This window comes from Salvelinus fontinalis, chromosome 8 (assembly GCF_029448725.1).
Source record: "Salvelinus fontinalis isolate EN_2023a chromosome 8, ASM2944872v1, whole genome shotgun sequence".
Lineage (NCBI taxonomy): Eukaryota > Metazoa > Chordata > Actinopteri > Salmoniformes > Salmonidae > Salvelinus > Salvelinus fontinalis.
Genome location: NC_074672.1, coordinates 11,969,639 through 11,985,749, shown reverse-complemented (window position 1 = coordinate 11,985,749; position 16,111 = coordinate 11,969,639). Strand labels below are relative to the sequence as shown.

General features: G+C 45.5%; 1 protein-coding gene across 2 annotated transcripts in view; it reads right to left on the bottom strand.

Annotated features, from left to right (window-relative positions):
• Positions 1–394: 394 nt before the first annotated feature.
• The window catches only part of LOC129860564 (extended synaptotagmin-1-like), a 28,024-nt gene continuing 12,307 nt past the window's right edge, over positions 395–16,111 (bottom strand). The window contains exons 16-31 of one of the 2 annotated variants that reach the window (XM_055931076.1): positions 15,578–15,727; positions 15,037–15,222; positions 8,297–8,473; positions 8,024–8,106; positions 7,897–7,945; positions 7,639–7,728; positions 7,414–7,509; positions 7,091–7,162; positions 6,870–6,956; positions 6,461–6,607; positions 5,699–5,826; positions 4,754–4,840; positions 4,057–4,194; positions 2,660–2,765; positions 2,517–2,566; positions 395–2,423 (exon numbers count right to left, since the gene is read on the bottom strand). In XM_055931076.1, coding sequence (XP_055787051.1) covers positions 2,396–2,423; positions 2,517–2,566; positions 2,660–2,765; positions 4,057–4,194; positions 4,754–4,840; positions 5,699–5,826; positions 6,461–6,607; positions 6,870–6,956; positions 7,091–7,162; positions 7,414–7,509; positions 7,639–7,728; positions 7,897–7,945; positions 8,024–8,106; positions 8,297–8,473; positions 15,037–15,222; positions 15,578–15,727 — 1,674 coding nt within the window. In that variant the 3' untranslated portion in view covers positions 395–2,395. Of the gene's footprint in view, positions 2,424–2,516; positions 2,567–2,659; positions 2,766–4,056; positions 4,195–4,753; positions 4,931–5,698; positions 5,827–6,460; positions 6,608–6,869; positions 6,957–7,090; positions 7,163–7,413; positions 7,510–7,638; positions 7,729–7,896; positions 7,946–8,023; positions 8,107–8,296; positions 8,474–15,036; positions 15,223–15,577; positions 15,728–16,111 lie in introns of both variants that reach the window. The other variant, XM_055931075.1, reaches the window with a different exon arrangement.

Sequence of the window (16,111 nt, the reverse complement as noted above, 5' to 3'; positions counted from 1 at the left end):
GCTGCCAGGCAAACGCAGCGTTCCATTGGAAATTAATGTACTTCTGGTGTCCCAAAATGTAATGCCGCTGTCGGTGTGATCGAGGCGTTAGGGCTCTGGTCAAAGCAATGCAGTATATAAGGAATAGGGTGCCATTTGGGACAAAGACATTGTTTCACAGAAGAGGTGAGTAAGAGGTGGATGGAAGATTGGAATCATCTTGATTAGAGATGATTAAAAAAAGTAGAAATCAGATAAATCATTTTACAGCAAGTGCAAACGTTTAATGAAACAACTACGACACAGACATTCAGTGATTAGGCATATGTGTTAAAGCAGCAGCAGTCTCTCTCTCTCTCTCTCCGTCTTTCTCTCTCTGTCTCTTCGTCCCCCCCCGTCCCCCCGTCCCCCCGTCCCCCCCGCCCCCGTCTAGCTCTCTCCGTCTCTCTCTCTCCCCCACTTCTTTATATTGCCTACAAACATTTCATAAAAATTTCAAGCCTTAGCAGTGAAATGACAGCAGAGGGAAGGGAATTTCCTTGCCAAAAAATTTGCCTGCTTCTTTCAGAGCCGGTGTCCTGGACACAAATTAAGCCTAGTCCTGGACAAAACAGCACTCTCCATGGAATCTCCATTGAACATGCTTCTTAGTATAGGATAGGATTCATCTGTGTCTAGGAAACCGTCCCTCAGTGTTCTTTCAGGGTATTTTATCTAAGACTAAGTGTTTTATAACAAACAACTTGTAACATGACTCTGATTGACTGACTTATAGCAGACCCCAGGTCACTATTGGCACTACAAATACACACAATTACACACAAACATAGTGTATACAACACAATGCTGCCTTGGAATGTGAACATACATGAATTATATAGCTACAACGTTCTCTTTATCAAATAAAAGCACAGTGATTCGGATATTGCAATACTGTAAAGCTAGAATGTGTAACATTTTCACTGGCAAATGTGATGTTCTGGGTCATTTTGTAATACTTCTCCTGAATTATAAAATCAACCCTCAAATATATATATATATATGATTAAAACATTTAAAACTTCTTCATTTGGGAACAGAATGAACATATAATCATTAGTTCAAGAAATTGTGCACAATAATTGGAACACATAAGGCAAAAACGTAACATATAAAAACAGGATAACAGAAGGAATTGATGAGTTAAAACATTGTTTCTTAAAGCATCATTAAAATAATAATTTCAGGAATCAGTAATCATTTCATTTGGATTGGAAACATCCATGATGGTACACAGAGTCATCACGTTAAGTTGTTGATATCTTTGGAATGAAAAGACTTAAAAACAAATAAATAAAAAATTACTCAGAACAATTCCTTTTTTGAGTAAATAATAACTTAACCGGTTAGAACAACTCTAAACACTTAAAAGTTGAAACTGTTCTGGATTTTTGCTGCTTTTGTGGTGCTCTGGGGTTGATACAAATGCATAATCAAACATTAAAAGAGACATCAAAACATCAATGTGATTGAAGCTAAACGCCTTTTGTGACTTAAGTTAATACAATTTAAGTGCTTTGGTAACATACACTGATGTACAAAACATGAAGGACGCCTGCTCTTTCCTTCACAGACTGACCAGGTGAATCCAGCTGAAAGCTATGATCCCTTACTGATGTCACTTGTTAAATCCACTTCATTCAGTGTACGTGAAGGGGACATTAAGCCTTAAGACGATTGGGGCATTGATTGTTTATGTGTGCCATGCCAAGGGTGAATGGGCAAGACAAATATTTAATTTCCTTTTAACGAGGTATGATAGTAGGTGCCAGGTGTACCAGTTTGTGTCAAGGAGTGCGACGCTGCTGGGTTTTTCCCACGCTCAACAGTTTCCCGTGTGTATCAAGAATGGTCCACCACCCAAAGGACATCCAGCCAACTTGACACAACTGTGGGAAGCATAAAAGTCAACCTGGGCCAGCATCCCTGTGGAACGCTTTCAACACCTTCTAGTCCATTCCCCTGACAAATATAGGCTGTTCTGAGGGCAAAATGGGGGGTGCAACTCAATAGTTGGAAGGTATTCTTAATGTTTTGTGCAATCAGTGTATATTTCTTATTTCATAGTTGCTTTCATATCAAATATCTATTCAGCCAAACAATCTTAAATAAAATATTCTCATGACTCTGGATTTAGGAATTCTCTCTTTCCAGAGCCTTCATAGCACAGTAGTAACACAGACCAAATCTGTCATTGATTGGAGGAATTCAATTTACAAATGAATTGGGGTATTGTTGGGATGATATGTAAATGTAAGCAATTCTTCAGTGGTGGCCCCATGGCTCATAAGCTGAATAAAAATATAAAACAAACTGAACTGAAGAAGTGATCGTAAAAGGAACATTGCACTGCGGGAAAGCGAGACCATCCTCTCATCTAATTGGTCTCCTCTACCAAATCGTACCTGAAAAAGTAACAGATAGGTAGCTTATCAATCAAAGTAATATGGAATCTACATGAATGAATACAGAAAGGTAAGATGTGGGATGGCACCTACCATTGTGCATTGCCACTCTTCAGGTCTATCTGATCCAAATCCAGCTGTAACTAAACACAACAACGAAAAACACAGGTCAGAGGTCATCTCAAAAAGGTGCTTAAACCAGGACAGAGATCATTAGATAGCCTACAGTAGCTTACCTTTCCAATGAGCTCTCTCTCCCGGCTCATGAAGGAGACGTTGTTTTTGACAGTCAGGTCCAGTCTTCTCTGCATGGACTCCTCCAGAGAGAAGTCAAAGTCAAACCTGCACACACAGAAAAAGGAAAAGACATAGAATGGCAGATACAGGGATAGGACATAACTCCCTACTGTAGAGGTGCTAGTTTGATATACAGTGCCTTCGGAAAGTCTGAGGTCCTTGGCATTCAGGCATTCAGACGTGATACTTGGCATTCAGGCCAAAGAGTTCAATCTTGGTTTCATCAGACCAGAGAATCTTTTTTCTCATGATCTGAGTCCTTTAGGTTCCTTTTGGCAAACTCCAAGCGGGCTGTCATGTGCCTTTTACTGAGGAGTGGCTTCTGTCTGGCCACTCTACCAAAAAGCCTGATTGGTGGAGTGCTGCAGAGATGGTTGTCCTTCTGGAAGGTTCTCCCATCTCCACAGAGAAACTCTGGAGCTCTGTCAGAGTGACCATCAGGTTCTTGGTCACCCTCCTGACCAAGGCCCTTTTACCCTTGATTGCTCAGTTTGTCCGGGTAGCCAGCTAGAAGAAGAAGCTTGGTGGTTCCGAACTTCTTCCATTTAAGAACGATGGAAGCAACTGTGTTCTTGGGGGCCTTCAATGCTGCAGAAATATGTTGGTACCCTTCTCCAGATCTGTTCCTCGTCACAATCCTGTCTCGGGACTCTACGGACAATTCCTTCGTCCTCATGGCTTGGTTTTTGCTCTGACATACACTGTCAACTGTGGGACCTTATACAGACAGGTGTGTGCCTTTCCAAATCATGTCCAAACAATTGTATTTACCACAGGTGGACTCCAATCAAGTTGTAGAAACATCTCAAGGATGATCAATGGAAGCAGGATGCACCTGAGCTCAATTTCGAGTCTCATAGCAAATATTGATGATGTAAATAAGGTATCTGTTTTTTGTATTTAATATATTTGCTTAGAAAACCAAAAAACAGTTTTATCTTTGTCATTATGGGGTATTGTGTGTAGATTGCTGAGGATTTTTATTTTTTATCCATTTATAGGGTTAGGACTTCAGACATACAAAAATGCAAACAGTACCACACAGTACACAAAGATAGCAGGAATAACTCTGGGCCCTAGTTAAGGTAACTCTGGGGCGGCAGGTAGCCTAGTAGTTAGAGCATTGGACGTGTAACCGAAAGATCGAATTCCTGAGCTGACAAGGTACAAATCTGTCATTTTGCCCGTGAACAAGTTCCTAGGCCGTCATTGAAAATAAGAATTTGTTCTTAACTGACTTGCCGAGTTAAAAGGTCAAATAAAAAACTAAACATGGTCATGAAAACTCCTGTCCCTACACATTCCCTCTGTCTCCTTACGTCCCCTTCTGTCTCACCTCTCGTTGAACTCAGGATTGAGGTCTCTCTTCTTGGTGTTGGTCTTTCTCTTGGTGATCCTGTTCTTGTCTGGCAGAAGGATGAAGGAGATATAGGGGTCGGACCCGTCCTTAGCAGACCCACAAGCTGGCAGGCCCCTAAAGGCAAACAGAGAACAAACCGGGTGACTAACTGCGCGTGGACACTGTTTAGCACAATGTTCACTGGCTCCTTACAGATGTAGGATCTTCATTTGATCCCCCTGTTGCAGGAGAACTTTCCTGCAATGCAGGAAATGTTAAACTTGTAGTGTATTTGAGATTTTAAAAAGCTTCTGAAGTTGGTCATTTCCAATTTCCCTTATGAAAAATGTATCATTGTCCTACAAAAATGTCCATGAATTATAATCCACATAATAATTCACATTTCCTGTTGCTGCAGGATTGTTTTGCTTAGCATATACATTAAGGCTAGCTTTCCCCCCCTTTTTTAAGTTGATTTATGCATTAATTCATTCAAATACAATAAAAGAATCGCTTAACATTCATAAATAAATAAATAAATAAATTACGCACAACATAGATACAAATTAAGGTTATAGGTCTAGTGACTATACACCACCAGCCAGTCGGTCCGTGCCAGTGTGGTTCAGGACAGACCTGCAGGCAAGGTACAGTGATACACAGTGCATTATGGGTATTGTAGTTTGGGACATACCTGCAGGAAAGGACGGTGATGAACAGCCGGTTCTCCTCTATTGAGTAGCCAATTTGCAGCTTCACCTGGCCGGGGCTCTGATCACCTCTGAGCGAGGAGACACAGGTAGACAGGGGGAGAATCTCAATTGGTTTTGCTCGACTCCTCGCGTCCTCTCCTCCGTCCTCTCCTCGCATCCTTTTGAAAAAGGTCAAAGGTAATCGAGGGGAGGAGGCGAGGGGGGGAAATGTGGAAACAAATGCGCTTTTATGACTTCAGATTCTGGCAAATGACGTTTACAGAGGAGGAATCACAAAATCTATGTAAAATGATAAAAACTAAATGTAGGGAGTTGCGCAATACATTTTATAGATAAAAGGATGAGTAGCATATCGCTTCTAAAATGTATTATTTTCTACTTTGACTTTCAAAGGGTTTGTGGCAAATGTCCAAACTCTTGCAGTAGGACTCCTGTAGCATACACCTCAGTACCCTATGCCGGAGGAGGCAACCGAGGAGAGGAGCAAACTCCTCCGTTCGCCTATTAACGAATTGACACAGCTCCTTCATACGGTGACCACTTAATGGTTTCCGGGTCACGGAGGAGAGGAGGAGTCGAGGAGGAGTCGAGACGAAGACGGACTTTTGTCCAATTGAGAATCTCCCACGGTTACAGTTTACATGGATTATAAAATGTATTCATTCCTTCATTATGACTAGGCCCAGAGTTTTTCCTGGTCAGGTCCCACTCCTGGCCCTAATTATGATGTTTGATTACAGATACATGATAATTTTAAACTGCAGAAATGGGTTATTTATTTCTATGGTGAAGTACAGTACAGAGAAAAACAACATGTGCCATGCTGGCCCGCCGGACATGATTCCTCAGTCCTCACTGTACTACACTGTAATGTGACCGGGAAACAATGGGACACTGATGTCAGTGTGAGCTTTAGAATGACTCACAGTTGAGAGAGCGGTGATCGGTGTCGTAGGTTTGGTTCAGTGTCCCGTCTGTGGATGACATGGTCTCTGTCCTCACTGCCCTCCCTAGTGCCATCACTATGACACACTGCCAGCTGGGTGTCCAAGATCTGCAAGACAAAAGACCATTTAATATTCCTCTCAAGTTTCAAGCTTCTGTTTAATACACTTTTTTTTTTTTAAAGGTCATTTTACACACGGTCGACAAACTTTGGAAAAACAGATCAAATATGACATTTATGAGTAAGAGACACGTGACAGTAAAATGATTATCAGGATAGAAGGTATTAAGAGCGCACATGATGACGTTAATGGAGAAAGAGGGGCTTCAGAGCAAATGCAATCATAGACAATGACTTAGGGGCACTGTCTGAACTGGATCATTCATGCAATCGTGTTGTTTCGGAGGAATAGTCATGGGACAAGTGGTGAGTTTGTGAGTCTCTGAGTATGAAAATCATGTGACAGTGCTGAGTTTGTTTGGTATAGAGAGTGGGTGTACGAGTCAGACATGGGTTCAAATAGTATATTTTCTTTCAAATACTTTGAGTGTTTAAATTGAGCCTGCCTGAAATGCCAGACGGGTAGAGTTTACACTTTAGGGACTGTTTCATTGGTTCCGTTGTGCCAGACGAGCTCAATCTAGCACAGATAACGCATTGGAGAGAAAACAAATACTATTTGAACCCAGGTCTGGACAGTGGTGAGTCTGGTACACAGAGTGTCTGTTTACTTTGAGTTTACCTTGAGTGTGGCCCTCAGTAGTATCTGGCTCTCAGGGAGGGCCCCGTCCAGACTCAGCCATCGGTCCAGCACCAGGCCCTGCTCTGACAGAACCTCTCTCAGTGGTAGTACCACCGTACCCATGGCCTGGCCCCAGCTGTGGGACAACTATAGTAGAGAGGGATAGAAAAACATGAACACATGCACGCACACAATGATCAGAGGTAACATTAAGTACCATACTTCCTTTCTAACTTCGTCCACAATCACTCCCGATGTCACCACTCATTCTCCCAGCGTCGAATGGGTCCATTAAAAATGGGTTTCAATAGGTGTCTCTGTATGAAAACGTGCTAACAGCGCTATCAGCTCTCTTAGGCCCCAAAAACAAATGTATACTTTTCAACCCTTTGCGAGACCTTTCTCTCACCTTCACTATGAGGAGTTCCTCTCTAGGGTCACGAACCAGGAAGTGGAAAGCTTCATCCCACCGAGGAGACGTAGAGCGCTCGCACACCTTGGAAAAAGAGATGGATGGAGAAACCAAAAAGATACAAATAAATTGTCCATACTTCATTTTGGTTTCTCTAGTAAGCATACACAGTATGTAAATAGACCAGGAGTCAAGAAGACTTGAAGAGGAAGTGTTACCTTGGTCTTGTATGACATGGCCTTCAGCAGAATCTCTGCCCCCACTTTTGGCTCTTTTCCGTTCTTCTTCAACTGCGAACATGAAGATTTTTTTTTTGTGTGTATTAAAGAAATGAAAGGACTGCGGCAGAATCGCCAAATGTACATACATAACAAATGTACAAACCAATAATGTAAGGTCATGATGTAGTAACAAAACCCCCAAAAATATTGTTGTATATAAACACTGAGGAAGTATTGTGGGCTATATAGAGTCAAAGGACAACAACAACAACCGCAGCAGCATGAGAGCACACAGCAGGGCAGCAGGCCCCTGGTCTCACCGGCAGGCTGTGTGCTCTCTCCACATACACAAACAGCACAGCAGCCGACGGCACTGCCTTGTTCTGGTACTGCTGCTCGGCCTGGAACTGAAGGATCTGGAGGGTTCAGAATTATAATACACCGTTAGAACCAGACACTGGTAGAGCAGAGAGACACACACACAGAGACAGAGAGAGAGACAGCGATAGAGAGAGACAGAGATAGAGAGAACAGGGGGAGCTAACCTGATCTAATCTGGCGGACTCTGAGAGCCTGGGGAGCCACTCCATGAACAGGTGAACCCGACCTGACTTCACATCATTCAGAGTGTACCACTGTGATAGAAACAGACACACGATTACCAGACTACCATTATCAGACTATGAGAGTATCATTGCAATACTGTATGACACACATATTTTGGAGGCATAGCTCTACCACTGGCCATATAGCAAACACAGCTAAATCTGTCATAAAATTTATAGTGAATCGTTAGACGTTACCTCATCAGTGAACTGTGGGCTGATGATGTCTCGCAGGTTCAACTTGAACCTGTAACACAATGCATTCACGTATTTCATCTGGCTCTGAGTCGTTATGAGGCAACATGTCGTCTGGTCAGATCCTCACCTGCCCAAGAAGTCATCCTGGTCCAGATCTTTATCAAACAGCTCAAACTGGATCTCCTGACCAGGCAGCTGGGTTAGGATGATCTGAGGAAGCCAACCACAACACATATACAACAGGTGCTTAACGTCTTCCAGAGTCTAAATTCCACCTTCATTCAATCCAAATCATTATTGTTTACTGTATGAGAGCATAGATCCGCTGTGTCCGGAACCTCCTTTCATCTAAAACGGAAATATTTCCGACATCCAGTTGCTATCACCGTGCTCTTTTTACCTCGTAGAGTTCGTTCCAGTAGGGGTTGAGGTTCTCTTTGATGGTGTGGCTGCGGAAGGTGACTCCCCCGACCCTGATCTTGACGTAGGGGTCACTCTTCCCCTTCACCATGCCCCCCATGAAGTTATCCTTGGCTATCAGGTTACTGGCCTCCACCAGGTGGATACGCAGCACACCCTACACAGACAGAGAGAGAGAGAGGGACAGAGAGAGAGAGAGAGAGAGAGGCAGAGAGAGAGAGGCAGAGAGAGAGAGGCAGAGAGAGAGAGGGGCAGAGAGAGAGAGGGGCAGAGAGGGAGAGGGGCAGAGAGGGAGAGGGGCAGAGAGGGAGAGGGGCAGAGAGAGAGGGGGGCAGAGAGAGAGAGAGAGAGAGAGAGAGACAGGCAGAGAGAGAGAGAGAGAGAGAGAGAGAGAGAGAGAGGGGCAGAGAGAGAGAGAGAGAGAGAGAGAGAGGGGCAGAGAGAGAGAGAGAGAGAGAGAGGCAGAGAGAGAGAGAGAGAGAGAGAGAGAGAGAGAGAGGCAGAGAGAGAGAGGCAGAGAGAGAGAGGCAGAGAGAGAGAGGCAGAGAGAGAGAGGGGCAGAGAGAGAGAGGGGCAGAGAGAGAGAGGCAGAGAGGGAGAGGGGCAGAGAGGGAGAGGGGCAGAGAGGGAGAGGGGCAGAGAGAGAGGGGGGCAGAGAGAGAGAGAGAGAGAGAGAGAGAGACAGGCAGAGAGAGAGAGAGAGAGAGAGAGAGAGAGAGAGGGGCAGAGAGAGAGAGAGAGAGAGAGAGAGAGAGGGGGCAGAGAGAGAGAGAGAGAGAGAGAGGCAGAGAGAGAGAGAGAGAGAGAGAGAGAGAGGCAGAGAGAGAGAGAGAGAGAGAGAGAGAGAGGCAGAGAGAGAGAGAGAGAGAGAGAGAGAGAGAGAGAGAGAGAGAGAGGGGCAGAGAGAGAGAGAGAGAGTGCATGTTTGTGTCCTGTTCAACATTAGGAGGCTCTACAAAGATCAAATCTGAACGAGTACTTGAGCATCCTAAAACGCATGGGACTTATTGTAAATACACGTAATCTTTAAAAATGTATTACCTTTTAATGTGGCATGAACACAACCAGTTATGATGTTTTCATCTGATTGTCAAACAAATGACTTCAGAAAGTAGGCTAACGCTACCTGCGCATGTTCGCCCACTCAAAAAATGATTCCAGCGGCCTCCCGGGTGGTGCAGTGGTCTAGGGCACTGCATCGCAGTGTTAACTGCGCCACTAGAGACTCTGGGTTCGCACCCAGGCTCTGTCGCAGCCGGCCGCGACCGGGAGGTCCGTGGGGCGACGCACAATTGGCATAGCGTCGTCCGGGTTAGGGAGGGTTTGGCCGGTAGGGATATCCTTGTCTCATCGCGCTCCAGCGACTCCTGTGGCGGGCCGGGCGCAGTGCGCGCTAACCAAGGGGGCCAGGTACACGGTGTTTCCTCTGACACATTGGTGCGGCTGGCTTCCGGGTTGGAGGCGCGCTGTGTTAAGAAGCAGTGCGGCTTGGTTGGGTTGTGCTTCGGAGGACGCATGGCTTTCGACCTTCGTCTCTCCCGAGCCCGTACGGGAGTTGTAGCGATGAGACAAGATAGTAATTACTAGCGATTGGATACCACGAAAATTGGGGAGAAAATGGGATAAAAATAATAATAATAATAAAAAAAATTAAAAAAGATTCCAGCATCCAAACAGTGCACCATACAACCTCCATTTGATTTGTGGAAAGAGACATCTTTTACAAATCACCAAACATTGTTGTGATTCGGCAATTGTCGAATTGATGCTGCTTGCTGACAAATTGACCTTTTTTTATAAAAAAAAAAAGTTGGGACACCTGAAAAGGGGCTGAAATACGGGATGCAAATACAGCTGTCTGTCCTCATCTGCGCGGGAAACTGAGGGGCCAGTTGATAATGTTGCAAGTTCCCTAGCGGGCTGGACCCAGTCAATACAATGTTACAAGTTCCCTAGCGGGCTGGACCCAGTCAATACAATGTTACAAGTTCCCTAGCGGGCTGGACCCAGTCAATACAATGTTACAAGTTCCCTAGCGGGCTGGACCCAGTCAATACAATGTTACAAGTTCCCTAGCGGGCTGGACCCAGTCAATACAATGTTACAAGTTCCCTACCGGGCTGGACCCAGTCAATACAATGTTACAAGTTCCCTAGCGGGCTGGACCCAGTCAATACAATGTTACAAGTTCCCTACCGGGCTGGACCCAGTCAATACAATGTTACAAGTTCCCTACCGGGCTGGACCCAGTCAATACAATGTTACAAGTTCCCTACCGGGCTGGACCCAGTCAATACAATGTTACAAGTTCCCTACCGGGCTGGACCCAGTCAATACAATGTTACAAGTTCCCTACCGGGCTGGACCCAGTCAATACAATGTTGCAAGTTCCCTAGCGGGCTGGACCCAGTCAATACAATGTTGCAATTTCCCTAGCGGGCTGGACCCAGTCAATACAATGTTACAAGTTCCCTAGCGGGCTGGACCCAGTCAATACAATGTTACAAGTTCCCTAGCGGGCTGGACCCAGTCAATACAATGTTGCAAGTTCCCTAGCGGGCTGGACCCAGTCAATACAATGTTACAAGTTCCCTAGCGGGCTGGACCCAGTCAATACAATGTTACAAGTTCCCTAGCGGGCTGGACCCAGTCAATACAATGTTACAAGTTCCCTACCGGGCTGGACCCAGTCAATACAATGTTACAAGTTCCATAGTGGGCTGGACCCAGTCAATACAATGTTACAAGTTCCCTAGTGGGCTGGACCCAGTCAATACAATGTTACAAGTTCCCTAGCGGGCTGGACCCAGTCAATACAATGTTACAAGTTCCATAGCGGGCTGGACCCAGTCAATACAATGTTACAAGTTCCCTAGCGGGCTGGACCCAGTCAATACAATGTTACAAGTTCCCTAGCGGGCTGGACCCAGTCAATACAATGTTACAAGTTCCCTAGCGGGCTGGACCCAGTCAATACAATGTTACAAGTTCCCTAGCGGGCTGGACCCAGTCAATACAATGTTACAAGTTCCCTACCGGGCTGGACCCAGTCAATACAATGTTACAAGTTCCCTAGCGGGCTGGACCCAGTCAATACAATGTTACAAGTTCCCTAGCGGGCTGGACCCAGTCAATACAATGTTACAAGTTCCCTAGCGGGCTGGACCCAGTCAATACAATGTTACAAGTTCCCTAGCGGGCTGGACCCAGTCAATACAATGTTACAAGTTCCCTAACGGGCTGGACCCAGTCAATACAATGTTACAAGTTCCCTAGCGGGCTGGACCCAGTCAATACAATGTTACAAGTTCCATAGCGGGCTGGACCCAGTCAATACAATGTTACAAGTTCCCTAGCGGGCTGGACCCAGTCAATACAATGTTACAAGTTCCCTACCGGGCTGGACCCAGTCAATACAATGTTACAAGTTCCCTAGCGGGCTGGACCCAGTCAATACAATGTTACAAGTTCCCTAGCGGGCTGGACCCAGTCAATACAATGTTACAAGTTCCATAGCGGGCTGGACCCAGTCAATACAATGTTGCAAGTTCCCTAGCGGGCTGGACCCAGTCAATACAATGTTACAAGTTCCCTAGCGGGCTGGACCCAGTCAATACAATGTTACAAGTTCCATAGCGGGCTGGACCCAGTCAATACAATGTTACAAGTTCCCTAGCGGGCTGGACCCAGTCAATACAATGTTACAAGTTCCCTAGCGGGCTGGACCCAGTCAATACAATGTTACAAGTTTGCTAAGGAAAGCTCAAGACAGACAGAGCGAGGCAGACAGAGACATAGGCAGACAGAGACAGAGGCAGACAGAGTAGAGAGATGAATGCCATTAAAAGAACCTGAACCAACTGTCATTAGTTTATACCAGCTGGGATAAGATTTTATTTTCATATTTACCACTGTAGCAGGACAAAATTACATTTTAACCAAATAGGAGAATTGTTCAATTGGAGACACCCCCCCCCCCCCCAAAGTTTGCAATAATGGGAGCTCATGTCTCATTTGGGGGGGGGGGGGGGGGGGGGCTAAGCCCTCCCTGACCCCCTGTAATTGGCACACTGGATAGCATACTGTCCTGATGTGGCCCTTTCTTCGGTGTAGATCGTGGTTTCCCCCCATCCTCCTCTCTCTCTCTCCTAACCCAGGTTTTATTATCTCAGGTCATAAATTCCTGGCAGAGACTCTCTCCCCCTGGTCATGCAGAAAGAGACGGGGAGAGCACAGAGAGAGAACAAAGGACTTCTCTTGGCCAAACTCTTAAATTCCCAAAATGGGAGAATTAAACAATATTTCTACTTTTGAGAATGTGGGAGTGGTCCACGGACACTTAAGGGACAGTAATGACGAGTGTGTTTCATTTGGTGATCTCATGAAGGACAGGAAACACACACAACGGTATCTCTTAAAGTGTACATTTCCCAGCTGTCAGGATTACATCTAAATACTGTGAAACGTATGTGATTAAACATGAAAACATTTGAGAAAAGATGTAATTGATATTAACCTTCTAAATGAGAGTATGGATTTTCATATAAAAATGAACTAGTCAATGGCCATAACCCCGTGAACCCAGACATCACATTAGGCGTCATAGAACCACCCGTTCTTCGACAGAGGATAAAACCCACTCCTGAAGAAATTCCCACCAAAACATGCCGGGTGACGCTGGTGTGTAAAGTTGTTTAATCTACAACATGCCAAAGAGACCCACGGTAAGCCGGACGTCTTGAATGGTTAAGACCATGCAAACCATAAGACTAGAAAACCATCTCACGTGGAGCATTGGCTACATGTCTGGAAATAGTTCAACTCGGAGACTATCGATTCACTACAGAAGGAGCAAATTCAAGACGACACTAATTACTAGTCTGCAGCGAGAAATGACGTACACCTAGAACGAGAATACCGACAGATACCGAAGCATCTATTCTATGAGAAAATGTTTGAATGGTACTCTGAAGTAACCATTCTAACCACAAAAGACTTTGTGACTTCAATGAAAGTTAACCAGAGACTCTGATGAACCCTACAGGACGATCGAGGATTCCAACAGAGTAGACAATAACGACATACGAGCGTAAATATATATACACATTGCAATTATTCTCGAATGAGCGGCCGTTCATGTGCAATGGATTAGCATTTCAATGAATATAATTATAGGACTGTGTAATGAATCCATTTAGTCTTTCCCGCTCTTTCTCAGTCCCACCCCTTTCCTTTTGTCTACCAAGACGTCATATCGGCTTAGCCCACTAGGGACTTTTCTATCATTGTTAGTAACCAATATTTACTGTTTGTTATGTATTTCTGTGATTATTTAGTTAGTAAATAAATAATTAAGCCAATTTGTATATCGCTGATTCATAATTTATGCTGAGGTTCGTGCAGATAACCAAGAATTTTACGAAGTTTGGAAAGAGACTAACAAGGTAATAATACATTAAAACGAGAATGACTAATCGATCGGATATTAAAATATCTGAAGAGTTATATTCGGAAAATTCTAGCTCTGTAACTCAACATTTTCCGTGGAGCCCTGACTTCCTAGTTAATTAAGTTTACATGGTTAGTTTAATCACGTAATAATAATAATTACACATAGAGAATTGATTTGATCAAATAAGTCTTCACATTCAATGATAGTAAAGACACGACCATACAGCTGAATGGGCCTGTCTGTTAGCATCCCGAAAACAGAGGTCCTATGTCAAAGGTCATCTGATGCGTCACCTGAATCACCCGCGTTCTCCATCTCAGACTCCTCCCTGGCCATTGTACCACACCTTAAATACCTTGGAAGCATCCACTCGGGAAGACTGCAACATCGACCAGGATATCCACAATCGGATCAAACAGGCCTCATCCTCATTTAGACGGCTAAGGAAAAGGGTTTTCAACAACAGCAACCTGCACCTACCCACCAAAGTTGCAGTGTACCAGGCAGTGTGTGTATCTTCACTCCTTCACGTATCTTCACGCGCTTCTACACCTGCATTGCTTGCTGTTTGGGATTTGAGGGTTTCTGGGTTTCTGTACAGCACTTCGAGATATTAGCTGATGTACGAAGGGCTAAATAAATACATTTGATTTGATATAGATGTGAAACATGGGCAGTCTACGGGCCAACACTTAACACAACTGGCGTCCTTTCACATAAAATGCCTCCAACACATTTGAAAAGTGACCTGGCAGGACAGTGTTCCGCACTCAGAGATCCTCCAGAGAACCAACTGGAAGAGCATTGAGGCGTCCCTCACACGCAACCAGCTTAGATAGCTCGGCCATGCCATCGGATGCCAGAGGACCGCCTGTTGCGAATGACGCTGTACGGACAGCTACAACTAGGCGGTCGCTCTGCAGGTGGGCAGGATAAAGCAGGCTAAAGGACCAACCGAAGACATCACTATAGTAGTGTGGGATGAACCCTGCCTCCCTCCAGACTGTTGCTGCAACCCTTCCACCTGGCGCGGCCTCTGCCACAAGGAGTGCTGTTGGCCGATGAAAAAAGGACTGAATGTCGCCTGGCGAAGCCACAGAGAAGACATATGACCATGCCTGCTCCGGCCTCAACGGGACAGGCCTTTGTGTGCTCTGTCTGTGGCAGACTGTGTGCATCCCGCATCGATTATACAGTCATCAGTGAACACACAAGCTGTAGTGGAAGTCAGTGTGTGTGTGTGTGTGTGTTTCGGTTAGCGGACTCACCTCACTAGCAAAGTCCGAGTCAGGGGTGGTCTGCTGGGGTCGGGTGGGTACAGGTTTGGGGGCTCCACTCACTCCCCCAGGGGTCACCTCTGATGAGATACCCCCATCTCCGTGGCCTGACCCTGGGCTTAGGGGGTGAGGAGATACGGGGCTGGTAGGAGAGGCATCCTCATTTAAATACAGCACCTATATCAGGAGAGAGAAGAGAGGGAGATACTTAGTCGGAGACACATTTTAGGACAGGTTATGCCATGGCATCACTGTGTGTGTGTGTGTGTGTGTGTGTGTGTGTGTGTGTGTGTGTGTGTGTGTGTGTGTGTGTGTGTGTGTGTGTGTGTGTGTGTGTGTGTGTGTGTGTGTGTGTGTGTGTGTGTGTAGGTGTGTGTGTGTGTGTAGGTGTGTGTGTGTATATGTGTGCCTACTCATGCCTGCATGCACGCGTGTGTGTTTGCATGCTGCGTGTGCCTGTGTGGGTTTTCTGTGTGCGCGCTGTGCTTCCCGTGCGTGCTTTCCTGCATTTGTGTGCGTGCTCCCCACCCACCCTCAGAACAGCGTTGATATAGATGCGGCTGGCCTGGCCAGAGTTGTCCAGCTGAAACCACTGGTCCATGCTGAGGTCAGGACTAGCCAGCAGACGGGACAGAGGGATGGACAGACTGCCCAGAGACAGAGCCCGGTCATCATCCTTCACCTGGGAGAGAGGGAGGAGAAGGAGGAGAAGGAAGAGAGAGGGGGAGGAGGAGGAGGAGAGAGGCAGATGAGGAGGAGGTTGGGTGTTTGACAGAGAAAAGGTAAAAAAATGTGTGGATATGATTGACAGGTGGATAAGGGCGGATAAGGATTGATATTCTACAACAGTGGTGTGTGTCTGTGACATCTGCAGTAAACGAGGATCCACTCGTAACCACTGTGACCGTTAAGCCAACATTACGAGAGACAGATGGATAGAGAGAGAGAAAGAGAGAGAGAAAGAGAGAGAGAAAGAGAGAGAGAAAGAGAGAGAGAAAGAGAGAGAGAAAGAGATGGAAAGAGAGAGAGAAAGAGAGAGAAAGAGATGGAAAGAGAGAGACAGAGA